Source organism: Triturus cristatus, chromosome 5_2 (genome assembly GCF_964204655.1).
Source record: "Triturus cristatus chromosome 5_2, aTriCri1.1, whole genome shotgun sequence".
In the NCBI taxonomy this organism is placed as follows: domain Eukaryota; kingdom Metazoa; phylum Chordata; class Amphibia; order Caudata; family Salamandridae; genus Triturus; species Triturus cristatus.
Window position 1 is genome coordinate 498,210,267 of NC_140588.1, and position 12,285 is coordinate 498,222,551.

The following is a 12,285-nucleotide window of genomic DNA, read 5'->3' on the forward strand; positions in this document are numbered from 1 at the left end:
ATTTTTCAGTTTCCACTGCGAGCTCAGGAGGCTAGCATAATGCATTATATCTTTTATTTACTAGCCCCAGGCAGAAAACATTTCAAAGTTCCATTAAAAGAACATTGTATGACTTATAAAATGTACTAGAACATTCAGTCCATAACGCCCCACAATATTCCATCTTCTCCCTCTCTTTTAGTTGCAGCTTCTGAGCAAATTAGTATATCTACGTTTATTTGATGGATTAGTGCATCGATATGAGATTATAAGTATGTGATGTGAGGTTACAATCCAATTAATGAATTGTTTTATTAGAGAGAAGAACTGATTTTTGTTTAGGTAGTTAATTTCTATTAGATTAAGCATTCTCAATATGTTTCATTACTGTTGTACATGTGTAAGGAAGAGTTCCGCACATAAACAGATAGTAATTGGGGACAAAATACCATGAGAGAGGATTTTTAAGGAAAATCTTTCTGTTAGCCTTCAGTTGAAGTGTGGCGATTGAAAAGCACGACTCGCGATTCAAAGTACATGCATTAGGTAAGGGCAATTCTGACCTCATGTTCTTCAAGCATTTTCTTTACAAAGGGTGGCCATCTTTGATTGGGGCACCCTTCATGATGAAGTCTAGTTTTAGAGGAAATTGGGCATGCAAAAGGCGTGTCCCAAAACATTAGAGAAAAGAACCTTATAAGTGGTTGTTCATATTGGGAGCTTAATCGTGAGGTGTTTGGCCTCAGTTTTTCAGTTAGGAGTGAAATCAAAGACAGTGTGCTTTTCTGATAACAAAATGGATAAGTAGAAGTAAATAAAAAATAAATAAATAGGGGAAACTAAGTCAGTGTTGGTCTTAGAGGACAGTATGGCAGAGGAGCTGGAAGTACATGAGGATGACAGAGTAAGGGAAATTGTAAGGAATACATTGTAAAGGATGCAGTTCAGGACACTTAAATCTTTTTAAAAGATGGCAGAAAGAGAAAAGCTTTGAATAATGAGGAGGAGGAACTTTGGTTTCTGTCAGATGAAGAGGTCAGTATTAATAGAAGTCCAGAGGGTAAATGTCTAAGAACGAAAAGACATATGTTGGTGGAGGAAGCATCTGAAAGTTCTGGTTATTGAGTCCAAAGCAGCTCACAGAGGAAAGGTGCCCATAGCGGCACTGGAAAAAGGCAAGAAGTCCCTCCAAATTAATGGATATCAGCACATATCATTTCAGGAGAACAACTTGAAAAATAGGAGGAGTATATTTTTGATCTGGATACCGACAATTACTCAGGTAATGAATTTGGCGATGTTGAGGAAGTTCAGGTAGTATGGGCCAGATGTAAGAAAGGAAACTGCATTTCTTAATGAACCAAATCGCAATTTCGGTCCGTTAAGAAATGCAATTCTGCCTTTCAACATGTAGAAAGACCTAAACACTGTCACAAAATGCGATTCCTACCCAGCAGAAATCTCATTTTGTGATTCGTTAAATAGGAAATCGCAAATAGGAGTTCCTAATTGCAATTCCCTAAGCATGTGTACAAAGCATTTCCAAATGCGAAATGGGCATTTTGGAAATGCTATTACTATTGACTTAAAGTCGATGGTAACCATGGGCAATATAAAAAAATGCATCCAAAATGCATTTTTTTAAGTGCCATGTAGTGTGCACATGCCCCTAGGGCATTTGTGCGCTTTACATGTGAGCACTTTTTTGGGGGTTGTATCAAGGGGGGGACTTAGGCCCTTAGGCACACTTGGTTTTGCATTTTCTAATTTGCTATTTCCTATTAGGAAACTGCAAAATTAGGAAATGCAAAACCATTTGAACCTATGGGCCCATAGGAACGAATGGTTTAGCATTTCCAAATTTTGTGATTTCCTAATAGTGATTCCGGCACATCCCTATTTTTGGACATTCCATTTGCATTTCCTTAATACAGATTTCTTATGATTCGCTATTTAGGAAATGCAAAGTGGAATTTTTTTACATCTGGTCCTTAGTGAGAAATCACTTTAGGACACATTAGGTCAAAAACTGCTTGACTCAAAGGAGGTAGGTACGACTTCTGAGAAGATCGGATTGGAAGCCACTGAAACATGTGGCAGATTATATTAAGCAGAGAATCAGAAAGGCTCCATACAGAGAGGAAAGAAATGTAATGAGAGCGGAATGTTCCAGACCAGTTGTGGGATAAAAGGAGACTATGACTCAGAGTTTAGACCCAGAACCTATTGCCATCTTGTTCAACCTAGGAAGAAATCATAGAAAAGTTTTAGAGCAAATTGCTGGATGTTTTGGGTTTGTTGGCAAGACATTTTGATTTAGTGGTGAAAGCTTAATATTAAAGGAAGTTACATAAACATGGAGCTTCTCAAAGTTTGGAGCCAGAGGGCTATTTGCTTTCTAGGAAACACAAATGTGAGTCTTATTGCCGAAAGGAGAAAGGCAGTATTCATGCGAATAAGCCCAAAACTGGGCAATCTAGCACGAAAAGAGTCCTCTGAAGAGGGAAATAGACTATTGTTTGGTGAAGGGATGGTGAGATCCCTTCATAAATATGTCTCCACATTTAATGCTTTGGATAAGGCACAGAATTTAGTGAGGAAGCTATACAGCTGGAATGCTTTATATTGAAGGACTGGAAGGAGTGGGCAAACTTCCAGTCGTGGATCTATAAGGTCCAGTATAATGAAGGGAAAGGATCCTCGAGAGGGTATTATTCTGGAGGGGGATTTTATCCCCAGAGAGGTAGAGGCAAAAGAACATGAGCCTCCAGAGGAAGAGGACAACAGTCCTCTCCATTAAAAGGTGAGTATGAACAATTGTACTGGTTTTACCCATGTAAAGGTTAGAGGCAGATTAAGACACTTTGCAAAAGAATGGTGTTAATAACTCAGGGTCCATGGGTGATCACAGCAGTCGAAGTATATGTTACCGAATTTGAAGATGGACCATATCAGAGAAGAGAACCAAGAGAATTGGTTTTCAATGAAGATCAGTAAAGAGTAGTGGCAGAAGAGATCCAAATGATATTAGACAAAGAAGCCATTATAAAGATAGATGAGGGAGAGAAAAGGTCTGTAAGTATGGTATTTCTAGTAAAGAAAAAAGACAAGTAATACATCTGAGGTCTTGAAATCATATTGATCAATATTTCTAAATGGAGGGTGTACACGTTTTGACAGACATTCTGCAGGAGTTGGACTGAATGGTAAAGTTGGTCCAAAGGATTCCTATTTTAATGTTCCCATAGATTACACAGAGAGAGTCAGAGATATCTTCAGTTCAGGTGGCAGGGACAGTTATGTCAGTGCCAGTGTCTTCCTTTTGGACTTTCTGCGTGTACCATGGTGTTTCACAAAAGTGTTAAAACCGGTTGTAGGTTTCTTAAGGGAACAAGGTGCAAGAATGATTGTATATTTAGATGACCTTCTTCTCATGAGTCAGACAGAGGAGGTTTTGAAGAATCATCTGTTTATAGTAAAGGAGCTTTTGGAGAGATTGCGTTTCATTGTCAATCAAGAGAAGTCGATATTTCAGCCTACTCAGTCAGTGGAGTATTTGGGTTTCAATAAGACACAGTGAAGGTCCAGCTTCAGTTACCAGACAATAAAGAGAGAAGTATGTTATTTGAAGGGAAGGAAGTGACTTTGAGAGAGCTTGCATGTGATATTAGTCTCCCGTCGTCATCAATTCAGAATGTCTTTCCAGGGCTTTTACATTTACAGGGCTTTGCAAGACATCCGGTTTCTCGAAGAGTTTTTGGTATGGAAACGAGCTGGATATGAAAGAGGAATTGAAGGAGGAGTTAACCTGGTGGGTGGAAAATCTTGAGGAATGGAATAGTCGAGCAGTTTTTGGTACTTTGCCGAATTTTGTTGTAGAGTCAGATGCGAGCACCTACAGATGGGGAGCAATGTGTTTAGGTCAAGAAACTGGAGGAAGATGGAATTGGGAAGAAAAGGAGCAGCAGATAAATTCATTGGAGATGGCTGCAGGTCTGTTTGCTCTTCGCAGTTTCAAGAGTAAGTTGAAAGAGGGTTCAGTGTTACTAAGGATAGACAATATAACAGCAGTTACTTATATAAACAGGTTAGGGGAGAGCAGGACAAAGAAACTGTCAGAGATTGCGAAAGAGTTAATGGTGTTTTGTCAGGAGCACAAGATGAATGAAACAGTCCAATATTTGCCGGGACAGGAGACTCTAGTAGCGTTTTAGAAATCTCACAATCAGAGAGTGGAAGTTAGGAGAAGATTTTTATCGAAAGCTAGAGTCATGTCTGGGTGCAATAGGGTGGATTAATTTGCTTCCTGTCTAATTTGTCAGAAGGAGAAATATTTTAGATCCGGGAGTTGTGAAAGTGGATGCTGTCACTCAAAGTTGTATGGGCCTGAGAGATTATGCATTCCCTCCTTTTGCGAAGATTGAGAAGGTGACGGTCCAGGTGAGGTAGAGATGTCAACTGGTATTGGTGGAGCCTTGTTGGGTGATGCAGATTTGGTATCTGTCAGTGATGGAGTTGGCTGTGGAAATTCCTTTTTTGATGTAGTCTTGCGAAGGGATGTTGGTAGGTACAGAAGGACAGAGGCATCCTTTGGTGAAATTGGGTATGCTTAATCTTCTAGTTTGGTAGATATCAGGAATTCCAGAAGATTTGTTGGTTGTTCAGGAGTAGTTTCGGAGTGTCTCAATGAATCAAGGGCCCTGGGAACTAGGATGAGATACAAAGGGGCATGGAATGTTTGGGTTTGTTGGTGCTTGGAAAGGGAATTGGATCCCATGGAGGCTGATGAAGTAGCGGTTGTAAATGTTTTAGCTGGCTTATCGTCAAAGGGTTTTTCCTATAGGACGATTCATTTATATTGATCAATAATTGCAGCAGGTCAATTCTTTGTTGAATGGGTTGTCTATTGGGAAAAGTCCTTTGATCTGTAGAGTTATTAAAGGAATTGTTTGAGGAGGCCTCCAAAGTCACATTATGAGAATGTCAGTATGGTTTTAAATTTGTCTGAAACTTGGCCAAGAAATAAGCATTTACCTATAAAGGAGATGATACGGAAGTTAGCAACTTTGCTCTGTTTAATTACTTTTAGGAGGGTGACTGATGTTCAGGCCTTAGACATTACCAGAAGGGTTTATCAACGGTTTGGAGTGTTTTTTGAGGAATGGAGAAGGACCAAGTCTGTGACAGAATCCATATTTTATCCAAAATTTGAAAGTTATCCAAAATTTTGTGTGGTTGGTTCCATGAAGGAGTATGAATCAAGGGTGCAAGAATTCAGGATTGAAGGTGTGAGTCAGGTAATCATTTCTTATGTAACCCTGCATAACGGGGTTTCAGTAGTTTCTATTGTTAGATGGGTGAACAAACTTATGAAGGAGTCTGGTGTGGTCATTGACACATTTGGTGTGAGGAGCAATGGCTTCAAGTGGTTTTGCAGCAGGAGCACGGTTGGAGTGGTTTATGAAGGTGGCAATGCTGATGTTTTCAGGAAATTCTGTTTTAAACCTGTGGAGCATATTTGAGGTTTCACTTTTAGAGGCTTTGAACATGCATAATGATAGCCTCCTGTCTTGACATAAAATGTATATTCTCATAGCGTTGGTGAATGGAGAATCTTGATTTTATTAAAGACAAGGAGGCTAGTATTCACAGGGGTGTGAGAGGATGTACTGAAGTGGGAAAGGGAGGTCACATAATGATTTTAATGATGAAAAATATATCACCAGGGTCGGCGGAGTAAAAGTTCTCCCAGAACCCCGGCGGTGCCTTCTCAATATATGGGAACCTACTGATCTCGACCACGCAGCGCAGACATGGGCAACCCTGGGGATCACTCTGGCAAAATGGAATATTGCACAACACTGGGGGGGCGCCTACTGCCCCTCTACACCATCATTGGTGTCAAGACTTAGATAGGGCAATGGTAGCGGAGAAAATGGTATTCATCCACAGAGGTTGTCCCCGTAAATGGACACGTGTATGGGGCAGATGGAATGCATTCCGAGGCAACATATGCTCCCCTCCAGCGGTGGCCTCTGACCCTGACCTAAGTGACTAACCTCCCCAACATGCTGTGGGTCCGCATAGAAGGCATGGAAGTGATATGTGTTAATTTGATGCTACAAAGATAAGGGCGTATCGCAAACGTGCATTTAATATTCAACGTTACAATGCCTTGTCAATTGTAGAATGTGAGACTGCTAATAACATCTAATGTCAGCAAATCTGTTTTGTTAATCAATAAAAAAATTGCCAAAAAAATTATGAAAAATATAACGGTTTGTATGGGATGACAGAAATAGTGTTATTTGTAGAAGATGGAAGATGTTAGTGTTGAAAATTGTTGGGATTGAACAGTTTTCCTACTAGAGGATGAGTTTGTTATTGTGGATATGATACCTTGTTTTATTTTGCAGAAAATCAATGAGCAGCTGAGGAAGCACCAGAGATAGGAACTGGCTGGATAACTGAGAGTGTGTCCCAAAAGAGGCAGAAGATGGAATATTGTGGGGTTTTATGGACTGAATGTTATGGTTCACTTTATGAGTCATACAATGTACTTTTAATGGAACCTTGAAGTGTTTGCTGCTTGGAGTAGTAAATAATACATGTAATACATAATGCTACCCTCCTTGTCTTTAATTAAATCACAATTCTCCATTTACTAAATATTTGAGAATCAGAATTTCCTCTGATAGCTGTTTATCGAGTTTACTCAGGTTAAACCTATTTCCAGAAAAAACAGTTATATATATTGTACCCAGTCTCAATAATCACACCACTGCCAATGAAATAGGCCTTAACTGATCGGCCAAGGTACCACGAAGAGTCATGGTTAATAGGAACAGAAGCACTTCCAATATAACCTTTAATTTTACCAGGTAGTACCTGTGACAGAAGAGATCATGGAGAAAACCTGACATCCGGCATACCAAATCAGAGGCAGTTGCCACACTCCACTAGGGTGGGGATATACCCTGGGTGCATCCCAGCTCAACATACACTTCTGTTATGCTGCTGGAGCAATCACACACAATAATACCTCATGAACACTTTAAAAGTTTGTTATCTGTATAGAAACACAGAGTTAGCATTATTTACACATTTAATGATTGCTAGTTTTTTTTTACATTTTATTTTATGAAGCATCATTGCTTTGTGCTTTGGATTTAAATATGCCTGTCTTTTTACAATATACAATTCAAACCAAAGACAATGTCCCAAACACTTAACTAGGTATGTCCTATGTTCAACCGTAGTAACACCAGACAAAGATTTTATAAATTGTCTGTAGAAGCTGCCATGACATGAAGGCAAGGGAGACAGACAAAATTACGTTTGAAAATATTAAGATGGGAAAGATTTATACGGTATATGTTGAAATACGTATTGAAAACAGAGTGAAATAATTAACAGGTGCTACAAGCGCACAAAATAAATATAAACACATGAAACAATTTTGTAAATAAATCTAAAAGCATTGTGACGGGCAAACATGATTCTCATTTTCGGCTTTAGGTCACGCACCTGTGGGTGTGCTATATGAAACAACAGCACTTCCTTCTAGCTCTGCTGGGGGGCAATTATCCTTGAGGAAAACTGACACGTTGACACTTTTAGAAATACCTGGTTCTGAAATAAAGCAGACAAAATACATTGGTAACTCATGCTGACGTACAAAACAGAACACATTGCAATATGAAAGTGCAAACTTTATTTCTTAGGCAAGCATCATCCTTTTGCCCATAAGATCCTAAAAGGGAAGAATGTGAAAGCAGAGACTGCAAAAATATCTCCGTAGAAACATAGACTCCAATGTAAGTTAAGAAATGCTCAACCATATTGAAGAACAAGTTAATTATCTTTGGTAACACCTTATCTGGTAGAAACATAGTCTAACCGCAGATTCCTTACCTTAGAATTCTCTCCAGGCACCAGAGTGGATCTGAAATCTTTTTAAGCAGTACCCCTGTGCATCGCTAGAGGGTGCCGCGCGACTCCATACCAACGTCGTCCACGTATGAGACATTACCGGATTCCATATATGCCCCTTCCCAATGCCCTGACGTCAGTTTCTTCTGTCTATTTACAGGCCAAAACCAGGAGCCATCATAGAAACTGGTTGTGGAAACAGTGTGCCAAAAAAGATAAATATCTCTTTGAATTAACAATTACTATGTCGAAATGCAGGGTATGAGAATACCAAGAAAGGGATCTTTTAGGTAAGATGGAAACAGTTTGCATAACGGGGAGAACAGGTGGGTCGGTAAGGAATCTGAGGCTAGACTTTTGTCTCTATCAGATAAGTCGTTACCGAAGGTAAGTAACTTGTTCATCTGGTAGAGACGACTAGCAGCAGATTCCTTACCTTAGAATAGATACCCAAGCAATTGCATCCCCGAAAGAGGGTCTGCGAACTGATCGTACAAAAAAATCCCGGAATAGAACCAGCGGGTCTAATAAGACAGATGAAGTCAGATACTCTTAGCAACTTAGGTAAGCAAGAGCATACACTTCACAATAAGAACTGTGGCAAGAACCACAGGCAAGTAAAGTCATAAAGACGGTGAAAAGATGGGACTAGAGCTACCCATGGCAGAGAACAGAAGTGTGTCCATTGACAATATTCAATATAAATACAATACTAGGTCGCTCCCAAGGTGTGATCTGACCCATGGTTGGCTGTGACATGGGAACCCAAAGGCAACAGCCAATGCCACTCAGCTATAGGGCCTTGACTTAGAAAACCATTAAGTCAGTCAAACATGCTATGCAAAACACAGAGAAAATGGGCCCAAGAGCCGAACCCATGGGCAGCTGGGGTACGAGGGCCAGAGGCAATAGCGAATGCATTAGAGGCTAACCTGTCCTGAGAGACACTGACAAAGGAGCCTTAAAATAGATTCACAGTGCAGGACCATGGATTACTGCAACCACCGAACAAATGGCAAAGACCAGAACAACACGTATTGACAAGCGCAACTCTTGTGTTAATAAAAAAGTCCCAGAGACAGAACGACACTGATGGGATCATTCAACGCATAGAACCCATAGAGGTTGAAACATAGGCACGAAGTGGAGAAGAGACTGCAAGATAAGAACGATGGGTACATACACGTAAGCTATACGTAGGCCCTTGTTACGAAATGTAGCGTAACACATATATAAAGATATACACAATATATATACACTGCTATATACATAGATAATAAACTCCATGTATACAAACATATCGATGATACAAGAAGCTATCACCTCCCTGAAGCTGAGAAACATAAGTAGTATTGACTGAGTGATCAACAACATAGTACCAACCAGGCGAGAGAGAGAGAAAAACAAGAGCATAACTCAACCAACCAGGCGAGAGAGAGAGAAAAACAAGAGCATAACTCAGGCAAGAAGCAGGCCACGGTGAGAGAGGCTAACTCATGGAGGTCTAGAAAAGGGTATTGAGCCATATCATCCAACGGTAAGGCATATCTGACAGAGCAGAAGCCGAATGAAGATTGGACGAAAGTAAAAACACAAGTCTCATAGGGACTAAATACCCACAAGGGGAACAGTTCAAAATCTGAACCAAGCAAGGAAAGCTAAGCAACAGAGGAGATGCAAGTAAAAGACGAACAACAATTGTTGATTAAAGGAACAAATGTCCTACTGGAAAGGAGGGGTGGTGGGGGGACATTAACATTACCTAAAGTGTAAGGGCAACACTCCTACAGTTCTGATTATACCAAGGTACATGGGCGAAGAAAAATCTGAATTGGGTTAAAAAGTGAAATACACAATAGAGGGAGATATTCTTTATAAAAACGATACCCTAGCAATAAATGATAATGCATAGGTGTAATGACTAACCCCTAAGGGTAGGATATTAGGCACCGTACAGAACAAAATGAAAGAGTAGTTCACAGAGAGAGTTCCCGGAGGGGACAAGCAAGCCAACATGGAAACTAAGTCCAAGAGGACGAAACCCTAATGTCCTAGGCAAAGTTTCAAGTAACAAGGAATCCACCAAAAGGTGGATGAGCCATTATCACACAGAAAGAGACCACATATTGACTTTGGAAGGATACAAATGTAGACTTCTTGATGCCACACATGTGTATGAACTCCAAAAAGGAAGGTGTTCATGGCAATAAGGGAAAAAGATTTGCCTGTAGGCAATAAGTGAGTATGGCAGATGTCGTGACAGAATGTGCAGGAAACCACAAACAAGATGATCAACAGGACTGAGGGAGAAAACACACTTTAAAAAAAAAGGCACACTCGTGAAAATCAAAAGAAGTGAATGAAACGTGTGCACCAGAGTAGTCCATTGAAAGTGCACCCTGCTGATGGAGAGTGAGAAGCTCGATAAAGAAATAAAGGACACATAGAGAAAAGAATGTCCTAGTGGGAAATAATGTCCAGGCCAGTAACGTGGACAACAGAGTAGAGATTGTGGCATGTGTCCTACTGCTCCTGTGGAAACTTAGAGCCTGTGATGAAACAGAATGACATCAGAAGGGTAGCAGAAAGAGTGCTCCCAGTATAGATGAAGGATAAATGAGAGATGCACGAGAAAGGGATCTCATTGAGCAAGCTATATAGAAACAGGGCGAGAAAAGGGTAAGCTCCCTATAAGGGATACTAAACATTATTTAGCAACGTTAAGTGCTGGGGTAAAAAGTGCCAGCAGTTAGGATGCTGGGCAAAGCTTGTAAACTTTAGACCAGAAGTGGCTCTCATAAGTAGTGCGGAACCATAACCTTTCATCGACAGTGTAAGAAGGATAAGACTAATACCTGCAGGAAGCAGGAAAACCACACTGAGTGTCAACAGTAGGTGGAATAGATAACCAAGAACACTGCCATGGAATACTCAATCGAGAAAGCAATGAAGGACCAACATCCCCCATACAAACTGAAATTGGTGGATGTAGGGAGACAGACAGGAGCAAGAGTAGAGATAAGTTTCTGTTTCACTCTAACTTTCGCAAAAGTGCCGCAAAGCAGAGTTGGCATAAGCACCGAAAAGGCAGGTTCTATGAAAAGGAATGTCAAGCAAAGTGGTCTGAACAGCCTCTGAAAAAGCAGAAGTGCGTAGCCAGGCTCAATGATGTAGTGCCACTGAAGAAGCCATGGCCCAACCTACCGAAGCAGTCGTATCCATCCCACATCCAATGATTAATTTAGCCGTCTGTTGCCCAACTTGGATCATCTGGTTAAGTTTGCTCCGGGTGTCGTCCAGATAGACCTGTCAAGGTAGCCCACAATGTATGGGAAAAGGGTCCAAAACTGCAAGATGTATTAATGGAACGTAGAAACAGAACTTTTGGAGGAGAAGATACACCTGCCACAAGCGTCCTGTCTCTTGGGTTCTGTCTGACCGAACATGAGGAAGACAGTCAATATCATACGAGGCCGAAGCAGCTGGCGCCATCAAACTAGAGGAGTAGGATACCAGAGGAGACAGGTGAGAACACCAGAGGCCGTACAGTGTCTGTGAAATATAAATCAGTTTACCATGGCCCCCATTTCGGGTTTAGCCCAGCTCCTGGCGAAATGTCACATAGGGCGGCACTATATGAAAGCACAGGCTCCACCCCTGCTTAGTCCAGATGGAAAATGGCAATTAGAGGATCAGTACGTTTTTCTTCAGAAGGAAGAGTTAAATACAAAATCAGAGTAACTCACCAGAGCATAACATCTAAAGAGGAGCACGCCTATGTAGCAAGACCAGGAGGGGAAAAAGGGCTGAGACTGGGGAAGACTCTAATCCACTAGCTTCACCCAGTTCAGTTAACTAGCTATCCTCCACAATAGGCTGAGCAGCATCAGATATGGGGTGCTGAAACCCATATTCATCCCCATCACCTCCTGAACAGTGTTCCTCAGAAGGAAAACACTGGAGGGCTCCAAAGAAAGCGGGAGAAGGTGTCCGAGATAGGAGGCACTATTTGCTCCATTCTCGGCGTCGAGCAGCGCCAAGTTGGCGATGCCTTGAAGTTGGAAAGGGGAAGTTGCACAGTGTCTATCAGCACTGCCAATTTAGTAAGAATCAGCTGATTGGGTACAAGTGCCAAGTGTGGGAACCCCAAAGGGCTGTGCAACAGCGACGAGACGGAGTCAACCATCGATTCGAGGGACTAACTGAAGCCAAAGGCGAACCCGTCAGCGTGGACTAAGTCGAGGCGTCTCTCACCTCCTTAGGGCCCAAAGGCACTCCAGGGGGAGGTGAAGACCCAAAGATGGCATGCAGAGAGCAATATGCCCCGGCTCCAGGGTATGCAAGGATGAGCAGGGCATACTTGTACACAGAGTT

At 41.3% G+C, this 12,285-nt stretch overlaps 1 protein-coding gene across 2 annotated transcripts in view; it reads right to left on the reverse strand.

Annotated features, from left to right (window-relative positions):
• Positions 1 to 12,285, reverse strand: part of BBS9 (Bardet-Biedl syndrome 9) — a 1,933,935-nt gene that overhangs the window by 1,049,185 nt on the left and 872,465 nt on the right. For both annotated transcript variants that reach the window (XM_085607489.1, XM_085607490.1), the window contains exon 14: positions 7,507 to 7,611. In XM_085607489.1, the coding sequence (XP_085463615.1) occupies positions 7,507 to 7,611 (105 nt within the window). The remainder of the gene's footprint in view (positions 1 to 7,506; positions 7,612 to 12,285) is intronic.